This window comes from Miniopterus schreibersii (genome assembly GCF_964146895.1).
Source record: "Miniopterus schreibersii genome assembly, chromosome: 9".
Lineage (NCBI taxonomy): Eukaryota > Metazoa > Chordata > Mammalia > Chiroptera > Miniopteridae > Miniopterus > Miniopterus schreibersii.
This window is the reverse complement of record NC_138118.1, coordinates 45,568,387-45,583,107: the sequence shown is the minus strand read 5'-3', so window position 1 is coordinate 45,583,107 and position 14,721 is coordinate 45,568,387. Positions and strand designations below refer to the sequence as shown.

At 35.1% G+C, this 14,721-nt stretch overlaps 1 protein-coding gene across 2 annotated transcripts in view; it reads right to left on the bottom strand.

Annotated features, from left to right (window-relative positions):
* Positions 1–14,721, bottom strand: part of RELN (reelin) — a 484,957-nt gene that overhangs the window by 239,664 nt on the left and 230,572 nt on the right. For both annotated transcript variants that reach the window (XM_081147442.1, XM_081147441.1), the window contains exon 7: positions 4,140–4,236. In XM_081147442.1, the coding sequence (XP_081003568.1) occupies positions 4,140–4,236 (97 nt within the window). The remainder of the gene's footprint in view (positions 1–4,139; positions 4,237–14,721) is intronic.

Below are 14,721 nucleotides of genomic sequence, written 5' to 3'. Positions count from 1 at the left end.
CAAGTATGGGATACCTCCCATCACTGCATAACTGTGTTTTCACCATGGCAGAAGCAGTAAGCTGTCTTATTTCACTTCTTATATGCCACAACGGATCCTCAGTCTCATCCCTGTACTTTGACGGTCTCCATGTGATTAAGTCTACAACTGCAGAAGGGTCAAGAGGTATCCAGTGCATGAACTGCAGTCTGAACTAGTGGACAAACGAGCAAGCAGGCGTCTTGTTCTGCCAGATTCAGCTGAGAGGTGAATATCAAAAGATTCTGCTTCTACAACACGTCTTGGAAAGACAACTGAGCATGCACTTTAAATACATGGATTTAAAATTAATGAAGAAGCAGGAAAGGTAATGCAGGAGAGGGAAAGAGAGGCATTTTATAAGTTGTCCAGATATCAGTATAGGTACCAGCTCCCAGTTGATTTTAACCATTGCGAAAAATACTGCTGCCAGGTGTCAGAGGAGATTCTCTGTTTAATCCAAATCCCTCATTGTCAGATTATCTGCTCAAAGAAAAGTGGCCCACCAAGCCCAGAACTCTTGTTTCCTGCTCCATTCCCCTCACCAGACTCGTTAGAGTAAAATGCACCAATAGAATTTCCTTTAAGTAATTAACTCCTTTTCAAGATTCCTTTAAAAAAATGTTTGTCCCCCCCCCCCCCCAAAGCTTTTAGAGTATGTTCAACTATCTGTCCTCACAAATTTCCACTTGGATAATTTGATGTAAAAGTTCAAAGAGGCACATGGAATTTTAATTTTTTTTCACAAAATCTGAATGAACACCTTTTCCCCCTCTGATTTTATATAACTGAGTAGATACCTGGATGAACTGAAACAACTTGAATATAAGTTCTTTGAAACAATGGTATTATATAAGTTAAAAGCACCATAGTTATTGCTACTGCTGGTGCATTAAATATACTAGAGTCCTATCCTGGTGGTGTAATAAATGGTGCTTGTGTCACCTGCGTGATCCAGTTCCACAGCTGTGACCTCTGCTAGCAAACAGCAGGTTGCTTGAAATACTGCCAAATTTCAAATTACATGTGCAAACTGAGGGTGACCCTAGACTTTGATTAGTCATTGATTCTATATTTTTCTTTCTTCACCAAGAAAGCTAAAGTCTGGTAGAATGGTCAACTCTCATTTTTGTACATTTATCCATTTAGTTTATTAGTAAATTGTGAGCTAGAAGAAAGAATAGGAAAAATGAAGAGAAAAAAATAACCAGAAGCATTGCCTATAAAACTTATTCACCTTTGGGCATTATAAATTATTTATTATTCTTGAGTTCAAATATGTAATGTTAGTCTGTAAAGTTATTAAGCCTTTATATCTGACATTCTGAAAACTAAAGCACCTCTTAAAGGGCTTTTGATAAATAATATAGCAACTATGATTGTTTGGCAGATAACTTCTTTCTACCAAATCTCAGCACTCTTAAATTATCAAATAGACTCCAAACTAGAAAATTAGTATGATCACTAAATGAATCTGAAGAATTCCTGCAGGCTGACGCTGGCCATTCTGCACCTCTTCCTTGCAAATTTTTATTGAGTTTGATCGTGTTTTAGCCCAAACTCACCTTTGTAGCTCAAATGTATTTCCAAATATGTGAGAATAACTTAATAATTTCTCTTTTAAAAATAGAGGGTAACATAACTAATTTTGTTTTAAGCTCTGAGAGAGCACATTTTCTCTTAAAGGAGTAGGTAAATGAATTTCACTAACTTTATCTCAGACTAGAGAAATGAATAAAGTTAGGTGCCAGCACCCGAAATACGGAGACATCGCTGAGCTGAGTAAAATGCGTGAGGGCCACGTAGCACAGCAACAGGGAAAACCTAAGTGTATGGTGTGCCTATGTGATAGCAGATGTCACCTCTCACTAACTTTGACTAAAAATAATGAAACCGCCATTTGACTAAATTCACAAAATGGGGATGCTCTTTTTCATTTTGAAAGATAAAGTATTAGCCTAGTAAGGATCTTTGCCTGTAGTTCTTGATTTCACAGCTTCAGTAAGAATTAGATTTATGAAAAATAAGAAGGAATATTTTTTTTAAAGTTTGAAGGCTAATAACTTTCATCAGTTCTCACGCACAACAGTTTTGATTGGATTCAGTTAAGCACCATACAAATATTTGAATTTTAGTAAACATAATAGTATTTTAACTGACAACTGAGTTCCTCACTTTTCCTTTGATTGATCTGTCTTCTGTAAACACAAGTTGGGTAAAATATATATTTTTGCTCCTGGGACCCCAATATAGTATAAAAATTATTGAAAATTAAAATAGCTACTGTGTAAAACGTGACTGACATCCCTATCTTTGTTAATATATCTTCATTCTATTCTCTTTGAGTCCACAACACAATTTATTTTAGGGCAGTACTTATGATGGGAATATAGACCTGCAAATGCTTTTTTTCTTTCGTGGATGAAAATAATTATTTTGAATATTTTCCTTTTCACATTAATTATATAACACAACTCAAGACTAGCCTGTTGGGTGTATAAACTCTAATGTTAAATAAACTAGGATATAGTGAAACAATCAGGATTAAATATACATACGATCAAATAAAGTAGATACTTCAGGGTTTTATGCAACAGAAATAGAAATTTCGCATTATGTTCTTAGATCTATTTATTTCCTATTAATCAGTAGAAACAAAAAACAATTTGCCAAGCATTTCCAGAAATATTACTGAATAGGAGAACATTATAAAGTAGGCACTTATTCTAAGCTCAATTAACTATGGCAAAATTTTAATTTTGTTTTAAGGCTTATAGAAAACTAATTCAATCATGGTACATTATTTTAAATGTACTAGCACATCTATTTTTTCAAGAAGAACTGCAGTACCAGAGTCACATTTGTCTGCAGGAATACTGTACCGCCGTGTGAGCCTTGAATTATGAGCAGCTATTATTTTAATTTACATCCAATTAATTCTGTTTGTGTTCTAATTTCAACTAAAAACTCTTTAATTTATCAATGTTCTGAAGCTCGTATTTTTAATAAATTAAATGTACCCAATGCCATAAAAGGGATATTCAAGCAGCATAAAATAAGAACCATGTTATAAAAATTAATTGACTTTCACATTTTGATAACTAAATCTTCTTTTAATTGCCTAGCTAGCCTCTCCTCCCGCCCCCCCCCCCACCATGCCCCTGGCTTTTTTAGTGTGGAAGCCAGTCATTTGGCCACTTTTAAAGTTAATAAATTTGAAATATAATGTGGGACATGGGGGTGAAAAATAGATTTGGGAGAGAAAAGGAGAAGCACTGAAGTTCAAGTCGAAAGCAGAAAAGCAAAGCAGAAGAGATGTGAGAAGACTATCAGGTGCAAAGGAATTGGGCCAGAATAATATAATAATTGCTCTATATCCATTTTCAAGAATGTGAAATGAACTACTCTTCATGCCAGAAAGAAGTACCAAAGAACAACAAAAGGCTCATTAGCCACATGCTGATGGCTAGTGGTTTCATTGTTTTCAATTTAGAATGCTCAAGTTTCATTTTACATATAATCCAAGAAATTATCTTTGGCAAGCAGAGTCTAATCAGTCTAATCAGGAAAGTAACCTGCTCCTGAGCAATTCTGCATAAAACTAAAATTTTAAACACTGGTTTATTCAGTGTGCTCGTTCACTTAAATAAAATCATTAAAGTTCCTCTGTGGTTAGGGAACAAAGTTTAAAAATAATGTGACAAAATTGCTCATCTAACATTTTTGGCTTGCAAGGAGAAAGTAACTTTAGAAATAAAGCTTTATACAAGAATTTATGAAGTCACAAATTATTGAAATATATATAGATATATGTGTCATATATGTCATATTCACACATATTATACCCATATTTTAAAAAGCTATCTAATCATAATGACATACCATGTTTAATGAGATCCATTGATAATTCCAATTGTACTGCTGAATTCTCAATTTTTGCATTTGAAAGTAAATCATAAAATTACTGTTCCCAATTTTGAGATATTTTGTAACAGGACTCATAATATAAATAATACTGCAAGGTTTCATCTGAACTGTAAGAGTGAAGAAAACCTTTTGTTGGCAAAAAGCTCAGTAAAACAATGCATTTGGAATAATGTACATAAATAACATGTACTTACCAATTCTCTTGGTCCATATGGCTCACAGAAGGTGACGGCATTGCCGTGCATAATTGCACCACACTGTTCTCCAGTCTCACAGTTGCGACATTCAACCCTGTGGGAACACAAAATGCAGCCCCAGTCTGAGAACTAAGTAGCACAAAGTGGTTTATTGCTCAGGTAAGGAAAGATGTAATAGTTACTGTTATTCAGTTCAAATCAACATTTTGAGGAAAGTAATGGTATTTTGTATTGTGACATGTTAAGGAAAGACCATGAAACCAAGAAGACTTAAACTTAAATCCCAGTTCTTTCAGTTACTTGCAGTGGTGGCTAAATTACTTAACCTCCCAAAGTTTCAGTTTTCTCACCTGTAAAATGAGGATAATAATACCGCCTAAACTCACATAATTATTGTGCAGATTAAATGAGAGTGTATAAAAAACACAGAGTACAGAACCAATCTCATAGTCAGTACTTAATAATGGCAGATGGTATTATCAATAATTACATATAACATACATGTCCAATATAAGAATGTTTACAAATATTAAAGATAAGCAAAGTAATATACACTTATATAATGAACTAAAAACTTGTATCTCTGAAATCAAAAGACGTTTTACAAATTATAAATCTTTTTCTTTTGAGATATCATTAGTGTAAATGTTTAAAATTATTGTTCTCAAATAAATTTGCATGTCTACAAAATATAGCATGCTAAATATAATGGAATCAGATATTTAATCCACATATTAATATGAAATACACACAAATTCTAATTCAAGCAAACTTTGGATATTGAGTTACTACATCAACTTTGCAAATAATTTAATTAGCTGCTTTATTACTGTAAAATGAAGTGATTAATAAATCCTTAGGACAGGATTTCAAAACTAAATTTATCCATGTTTTTAGTAGAAAATAAATTTACAAATATTCTAGATTTGACTTCGCATATTTACAGGAAGCGTTACAATGCTCTGCATCGTGACATTTCAACCTACAATCATTACATATCTATTGTAGAAAGATAGATCTGTTTCCTCTCTCTGAACCTCAAACAACATGAGAGCTGTATTTCATGCAGAAAGAACATTTTCAAAGACTTTCACATTCCAGGTGTCAAACATTGTGGAAAGAGCACTATGTCCTTTGTTTTGGAGATCATTGCATTATGCCCTTTCAGAATTTTGCTTATTTTAAAGAAAGAGGGAGTAGGAACACCCATTCAAGTAGGAAGACAAAAGTATGAAGAGATGTCAGGTAACCCATAAAGCCTAGAGGCAGAAGCACAATAAGTAAAAAATCAGCAAACAACTGTATTTCCTATATGTATATTGCATAGAATTAATTATTATCATTTCAATCTTTTGAGCTGTGCTCCTATACCAGGAAATAGCAATGTCAAGAACCTTTGATTTGTGTGTGTGTGTGTGTGTGTAGAATAAACAGAGAACTATTTCTGGTATGAAACTTAAAATGCAAGCATCACAAATATCAGTAGGAGATACAAATCTTCTTTTGATTACTATAAAACATGATTCTAATAAATGTCCTTGAGATTAGAAGAGATATAGTAGTAGGTTCATAAGGGCAACAAACATGTCTCTTGTTCACCATTTTATGCCTTGCATGCTGTATTCCATAAATATCTGTTGATGAATGAATGAATGAATATAAGACAATTTCATGAACAGAACTATTATTAAGGCCTGAGGTCCAAAGCACTTAGAATAGTGCCTGGCACACAGCAAGAATAATGTGTTAGTGTGTGAGCTATTATTATGATGATGGATTTCCACCATTTCATCCAGAACTGGTATATTAGTTTTTTTCCCCCACAGAGAACCTATTACATGAAATTTTTACTGCTGTTTTTCTATTTTTAAACTATACATTATTCTTTTTCAAGGACTGTGATTGTGATAAAAGTACAGAGAAGGAGCAAACGAATTATAGTGGGATTCTCACTTAGTGTTAGATGAGGATTATTTGGCCTCCAAGTCATTGTAAAGCTGCTTGAAAGAAACATCAACTTTGACAGAAAGAAAAATGAAAAAATGTTCAACCCTCACAATGGCTATCTGCCATTTCCCCCCAGTGACTCTAAACTAAAAGCATCATTGCTGATGTAAAGTTCAAGGCCTGACGTTGAAATTCCCACAGCAATGATTCTATCTATAAATATTGATTATCAGTCCCCAAATTAACTCTATATTAGAAAAATAATATCTGTATAAAATACCCCATAGTTTTGCTTAAATAGGATTCAGGTGCAGCCTAGATACCTGTATATTGCTTAAAGGTGATTCTAACATAGGTGGCATTAGGAAACCAGTGAATAGACAACAGATGTTTGATGTGTCTGGAGAACCACTTCTATTTTGTGGAATAACGGGTGTTAAAATACTAGTGAAAAAAGAAAAAAAGCAAACAGATAAATCCTTTCTCCCCATTTGGCTCAACAACCCCACTAGACCTTTCTCTTCCTCATTGTGCTTTATAGCTCTAGAAACTTAAAAGTTCTAAAGGCATTGGTACTGTTGAAATTTAAAGATTTAGAATTATCAGTATTTAGAATTACTTGCTGGGTTGCTGCTACTTGGAGGTACAATGGCTTCAACTAGGATTGATGGAACAAATCCGTCAGCTTCCTGCCAAGGTCTTTTAGGTCCTTTGCTTGAATTTCTCACAGTCTGACTGTGAGACATATATTTGTCAACATAATGTATTATAATTTAAATCTGAATGCCCATCCCTTTAGGTGGTCAAATCAACCTATTCTAGCAGGCAATGGTGTTATTTATTCATTCATCACTCATTAATTCATTCTTTTTTAAAAAGTTGATTTTAGAGATAGAGGGAAGGAGGAAGGAAGGAAGAGAGAGAGAGAAACACAGAAGTGAGAGAGACACATAGATCTGTTGCCTCCCTTGCACAAGCCCCTGACCAGGAATCAAACCTGAGACCTTCTGGCGCACAGGACAATGCTCCAACCAAGTGAGCCACACCGTCCAGGGCTTATTAATTCATTCTCGAAGTGAACAAACTTGTGTTGAGGATGCACAGGCACTGTGGTGAGCTTTAGTAGTACAAAGATGAATAAAAGTGTCATTTTTTCCAGTTTATACTCCAGAAGGAAAGGCAGAGAAACAAGTACACAATTGCAATATAGGGTGCCAATGCAATAACTATTCATTGTATTCAATTATGTGCCAGATATTCCAAAGCCCATTAAAATCTCTCAACTACTCTATAAGATAGTTATCAATGTCCTCATTTTACTAATAAGAAAGTTGAGCTTCAGAGAAGTTAAGCATTTGCTCAATTCACACAGCTGTGAAGATGACAGTTGCAGTTTGGACCCAGGGTTTGCTAATTCCAACAACCATCACATTTTCCATAGCTCTACATTCCTTATAACAGGAGTACACTGGTTGAGATGGTACCTAACTCAGACTGAGGAAGAAAGGGAAAGCTCCTAAAGGAGGTGGTCCCAGAACTGGTCTTGAATGAGAAATGGGAGTTACCCAGGCAAGGAAGAAAGATGAGGTTGTGATAGGGCACAAATAATGCAGAGATTATGACACACACATAGAATAGCTACTTCAGTGCATCACTGTGGTTGGAACCATACTGGCACCTGGAGAAGGTGGCAAGGGATGGGGCTAGAAAGTGGGAACCAGTACATGAAAGGCTTCATGCACCACTTACTAAGTAATAGGTACTATACTAGAAACTCTACATATAATGCCTCAATTAATTTATGTAAAACCCCTCCCTCTATTTTTATCCCCATTTAGAGGGTGTTAAAACTGAGATTTAGAGATATTAAGTGATTTTCCAAGGTTACACAGCTTGAAGTTATAGAACTGGGATTCAAACACCCAAAGTCATGATACAAATCCAAATTTTAGGAAAATTACTCTAGCAAAGGATGGATTGGAGGTAGAAAACAGAGGACTACTGATGTAACACAAGTAAAACATAATAGTGCCTGAAATAAGGTGAAGTGGAGAAGACTGGGCACACTCTAGAGTATTGCTATTCCATAGAAATGTATGTGAGCCACATGTAATTTTCAACTCGCTAATGGCGACATTAAAAAATATAAAGGAACAGGTGAAATTAATTTTAATAATATGTTTTATTTAACTCAATATATTCAAATTACATTTAAACATTTAATTAATATAAAATTATTAATGACCTAGCTTATATTCTCTGTTCATAAGTCTTCAAATTGTGAGGTGTATTTTACACTTACAGCACACCTTAGTTCCAACCAGCCACATTCCAGGTGCTCAACAGCCATGTGATCAGTGGCTTCCACATTGGACAGCATGACTCTAGAGAGTTACAGGGCTTGGAAACTGACTGCTCTCTGGTTATGCTGACAACTGATGATGACATGCTGACAACTGGAGATGACCAGCTGAAAATGATTATATGTATTTGAACTTCAGAGAAAGGGGATAAGCACTGACATGACAGTTTAGGATATGGTTGAAATCATAGGAGAGCATATTATTGGGGGTTGAGGAAGAAGGAAGATGTACAAAGTGAGAAAAGAAGTGGTTCAGAATGGATTTCGGCGGGGGGGGGGGTGGTGGAATCATATTGGCCATAGTCTGGTTTCTAGAAAGCTCTAACCATCATCAGGACCCTTCACTGTGTATCCATCTGAGCCTATCTCCACTTACTTTCCCATGATTATTGGCAGTGGATTAATTTCTATTCATGTTCCTAACAATCTGTGCTGCCTATCAAGGTGACTTTCCTAATACTGACTCGACAACATAACCTTCCTAATATTTTTTCCATCATTAAATTTAAGTATTGTACAACTACACACATGAATGCCATTATCATAAAGGAAAAGATAGATAAATCATAATTTCATGATGAACACAATGATCTTAATGGAGACCAAATAGTACAAAGGGCAAAGAGTGGTCATGGCTTTACAGAAGAAAAGAGTGATCCATGTCAGAAAGACAAGGTGAGTTTTAAAAACCTACTGATGTAAATAAATATCTATATTCCAAGAAAAGTAATTCCCCAGAATTTAAAACAATACCTAAGTGCTCTCAAATTCCTATGCTCCTCTTTCTCAAATTGCCTCTGTGTCTAACAATTTCACTTCATTGAGTAGAGTTAGGTACTTAACCCCAATGGGTTCTCTCTGTGAAGAATACTAGAGGTCTGGAAAACTATTCCTCCCTGGTGGAAAATTTCTACCAGTTCCTAAGAACTGGGTTTCAATTTGCTGAATGATGAGAAGTCCAAAATTTTCATATTCAGAGAGGAAATAAATAAATAGATAAATAAAGCTGATTTTTCCTAACATTTAAACTGTGTCCTCACAATTGAATTTTCTCAGGAAAATGATGGGCTTTGTAAAATTAGAGAACATATTCTTCAGAGATTGGTGGAAAGAAGGAAGTTTTAAATAATCCCAATTACACAAACTGTTGTTTTTCAATTTAAAAAGGAATGTGACCTCCCAGGTTACAGATTAGAAATGAATTGCTTCTCTGCTTAATAAGAAAAATAATACTGAATATTACTCTAATCTAAAAACAACAGCAAAACCTTCTCCCTCATTTTCTTCTTTCCCAAATGAAAAACAGAGCATAAGAATCCGATAAATACCATGTCACATTATACAAATCACCCACCTCAAAATATATTCTGACATGAACAGCATGATTAAAAGACTTTTTAAGGGAAATGCTTGCTATCCCCAAAGACCATGCAAAGCCTGAATTTATTAAACCCTTGCTGAACCTATTTATCACACACTTAGATTCCACATGAAGCTTATCTATTACTAGAGTTCACAGATCATTGCATGTCTGAGTCAGAGGGCACCTAAAACATCACCAGGTCTCATCAACCCCTCATTTTAAAAATGATAGAACAGGACTAGGTTTCAGGTTTCCTGGCTCCTTGTACAATAGTCTTGCCACTCCACTGTAATGCAGCTGGTAAGAGAAAAGAACTCTGATTCTAAAAAAAAAAAAGTGAATTTCAAAGAGTTTGCCATCATTTTTACTGTCAGAATTTATTTTGAAAAGATACAGTGACTTTTCTTAAAATATTTTTTCTTTTATAAAAGGATTTTGTTTTGCTAGTGAAAATGTACAACGATTAAAAAAAATGTTATGGACTTCATAGACAATATTAAGAATGAATTTGCTGGACTGGAATACATAACAAATTCAATATTCCTTTGCATATGTACAACCTTAGATAACACATTACCATTTTACATATACACTATAACTATCATTTTTTCACTAACAAAAACATAAAAGAATCAGTAAATATAAAGGCAGGTACTTGTTGACTAACACAACTAGGGTCAAACCATAAACATAAAAGAAAAAGAAATGCTTTGAACCAAAGTTTTGTTTTTCACTATTACAAACTCCTTGGCAGTTTGAACACTGTTATTTTGGTGTCAATTCTCTATCTTTGCTTTTTATTATTTAGGTGTCTGTTTGTTTTTTGGGGGGGATAAATAATTATATGTGGCATGCATTTGTGCTGTGGAGAGTATACTTCTGAAGGTATAATTATGTTTTTCATCCTGGTTTTTAAATTATTAAGCTGGAAAACAAGTCAAAGCATCCATTCAGGACTCACAGAGGAAGATAAAGTGAAATGTCCCTGGAGTCTAGGGGCCCCACCTACTGCAGTGACTCACAGAGGACTTTCAGGATGCAAGAAAGAAAAGGAGAATTAATGAGAAAATTGGGCTCCTTCTCACAACTGGAGATTTATGAATGGCTGGTGGTGACATCATCCTGATAACAAATAAATAACTGAAAAATTATTTTCTCAAGAGCAGTCTAATTACATGGCTCATTCTTCTGATCAGATCAGAGGGAAATCACTCAGCCTTTAGTCAGGCACTCTGCTGAAACAAGTTAATCACCTGGAAACTCACTGACAATCAGTTACCATCAAATTCTCATCTGAGAGGCATGCTGTTTGCCCCAAGATGGAGGACTCTGTATTATCTGTTCAGAATTTATTGCCCCTGAAGGAGAAGTCAGTATCTGGGACTCAGCCTTAGAAGCAGCGATCTGGCATTCTATGAGCCACAATCACCTATTCATCAGCATTTCTGAGTGGAGATACTAAAATAATTTCAATATTGTTTCTGATTATAAAAAGTATTTTTAAAATAAAAGAAAAAGAAAAGAAAAATCTCTTGTGATTTCCTGACCCAAAGATAAGATGTCTCTTCTACCAGGTATAGCCAACACTGCATATGCTGACAAAATCTGATGTGTGAGTTTGCAAGGCCAGGACAGATGAGGGACGGTGAATCCACCAAAGGAAAGGGAACCCTGCAGCCCATTTGGTAGCAGGGCACTCAGCTGACTTCTTCTGGAGACACCAGAGCTCCTTGTACTTCCCATTCAAACCTCAATGACCAGAATACTCAACTTTTGCCCATTAGGGACAGTTTTGTGATAAAGAGAGCATGATTATTTACTTGTAAAAGATCAAGCTTTAAAAAAAAAAATCCCTAAAAACCTATTGTCTTTGTAAATGTGGAATGTTTTTAGAAAAAAGTAGCAAGGAAAGCTAACTCCATGAGACAGAATAATTTCACTTTCAATGATGTCATGACTTATTTCTAAGGATCTAAAACATGCTCTAAATGTGAAAAGACAAATTACATTTATAGCTCATTCTTTCTCATTAGTTCTTACTGAGGAAGATAAGGAAGCTCTTCTTATTTTACTAGTGAGTTTTAAATTTTGATATCTCTTTTGTTAACAAGTACAGTGACAAATATTTGGGTTAAAATAACCCTTCCAATATGCTACTACTGCACACAATAGGCTGACCACTCTACTATGGTGACTTCCACTACATGATGCCTGAAGAAAGATTTTCTCACTTGTTTCAAATGTACTTGACATTTAATTCCACTGAGTGAGCTCTTGTTTGTGTCACCTAAAACAGATTAAAGAAGGAAATAATATGCCTCCAGGTTCACACTTTGTTTTATTAGTGGGCCACATCCTGGATAACCCTTCTATTGTAGATAAAGCTTTATCCCAGAGCAATTGCATCAAGGTAAGATCCATGAGGGAAGAAAGCATGAGAGGAAGGTTAGAGAAGAGATTTGTAATAAGAGAATAAACTTAATAACAAAAGAGAAGAGAGAATGAGAGATGGTGGAATAAGAAGGAGGAAGTAAGAGAAAAAGAGAAAGATGCACATAAGATCAGAATATTGGACCATCAAACCCTATAGACCAAGTTATAATTCCACAATTTTAAAATCCACTGATATATTAGGGGTTCTAGCAAAGATATGCCTTCAGAGAAAATATTTATTTTGCCTGATTTTTCTCGTTATTCACAATCTCCCTTAGTTACCTGTTCTTGAAAAAATTTAAGGTTTATGCTCCATGTTCTGTCAGGTAACCCTATTAGGTCATATGTCCTCTAAGTGATCATCATTACACAAAAATCCCTTGGGAATCCCTCAACAGTGGTATGGAGACTTCAGTGTCCATGGCTAGTGCTCCCCTTCACCCACCACGGTCTTCCAGGCTTACCGCCCATGGGTCTGCTGGACATTGAGCAAAGTGGAGGTACTTTTATCTGGTTTCCTTCTCAGGGACATTGTTCAACAGTCTTACTTTATTCTGATTACCTGGAAATTACACTTAATTATGATTCTCATACTTAGCTAGTAAATTGAGTCCCTTCTGTTTTTGTTATTTATGGGGGCTCAAAGACATTAAAGAACTATGAAGTCATTTTACTGCTTGCTTCACTTCTTTTCTCTTATGGGCTAAGCTACTAATCAATGAATAAAACTCCAGCTAGAATAACTCAGCCCCCATCCTAAAATCTGAGTCTTTTCATATTCTTTGTTGAGAAATGATATTTGTCAAAGAAAATGAAATTTAAGAAGCCAAATCACCAATCTTTTTGCTCCATTTCAGGATAAGTGGCCCAGTAAATAAATATTTTCAAGAAAATACCAAATATAGCAGAAGTCTGTGATCTCGATTTCCCCTATCCTGTAGTTTTATCTTTTATATGTAAAAATGGAAGGGTTCTAGGCTTTTCTTGATTCAAGCAATTCTGTGCAATGCCAGCCATGGCTTTAGCTTCCTTAGCTGTAAATTGTGGGCTTTCTGTAAGATACACAATTGATGACTGACAGAGGCCTTCATGTACCATAGGATCTGAAACAACTTCATTTGTGTCTTTCTTCTTAATGTCTCATATCCCTGTTGGCATCACCACTTACTCATCTAAGATGCTTCTTCTGAGGAGTGACTCCTGTTCTTCCCTGATCTCTGCTGAATAGGACATCTCTGCTAGTATTATTGTGCTGGAGGGGAAACATCTGTTGTCATCTAGTTGCCACTTATCATCATGTTCTCTAATAGTCCCGAGTTTCCCACTAGAACATCAGAGCCTACAGATGTTATAACTCTGGATGCCTTCTGTGATCTTCAGAAAACAAGCATTAAAGGGCTAATCTACTAAGCAAAACAAAGATTACTCCTTGATCATGTAGTTGCTTAGAAGGTAAAGATACTTCTTAAGAAAACTTAAATTGTTTTTAAGAATTCATTCACTTTTTAATTCCTTTAACTCTGTCTCTCAACTTCAAGTTATGAATCAGAAATGTCCCCTATTTCATATTTTTTCTTGTTTTTCTTATTGTTGAAAAATTTTATTGAGTAAATTTTTACACAGTGAAATACATAGATCTTAAGTTTTGACAAATGCACACATCTATGTAACCCATGCCCTCTCAAGATGTATAGTATGTTCATCACCCCAGAAAGTCCCTCATGGCCCTTCCCATTCAATCCCCCATCCCTAAAATAATCGCTGATCTAATTTCTATCACTTGAGGTAAGTTTGCCTAATCTAAATTTCATATAAATGAAACCAAACAGTAAAAACTACTGGGGGGCCTGGCCTCTTTCACTAAACAGAGTATTTTAGAGATTTAGCCATACTGTTTCAATGATCAATAATTCATTCCTTTTTATTGCTGAGTAGTATTCCATTGTATAGATGTATCACTGTTTATTCATTCTCCTGCTGATGGATATCAGAGATGTTCCCAGTTTTTGCTACCAGGTATATTTCTTTTTAATAAAAAAGTATTTTTCTTCCATTCATATGAAATACTGGCAGTGTTTATATCATATTAAAACAGTTTCATTCATGAAAAGGAACTATGAAAGTGTGGTTGGTATACAAGTAGTAGATACTTACGTGAAATGTTAATGAGATAAAGTAAGTATATTTGTAAGTCCTTACATTCCTTCTAAATTTAGTTAATGAGGTTTCTCTTTCCCTTCCCTTTTTTTGGTTGGAGGGTTGTCTATATATGAATAAGACTCTACTGATCCTCTCCATCATCAGTAGTACAATCGTATTGAACATACTGGATAATGGGGAGTTGTCAGCAGTGCTGATAAATTCGTGTTGTTCCATTCATACTCTTTCTCACCCCCTTGGGTTCAATGATACATTTGAAATGAAGTCACTGTTGTAAGTCCAGAGGTATATCTGCGTGTGTTCCAGCATCAGGG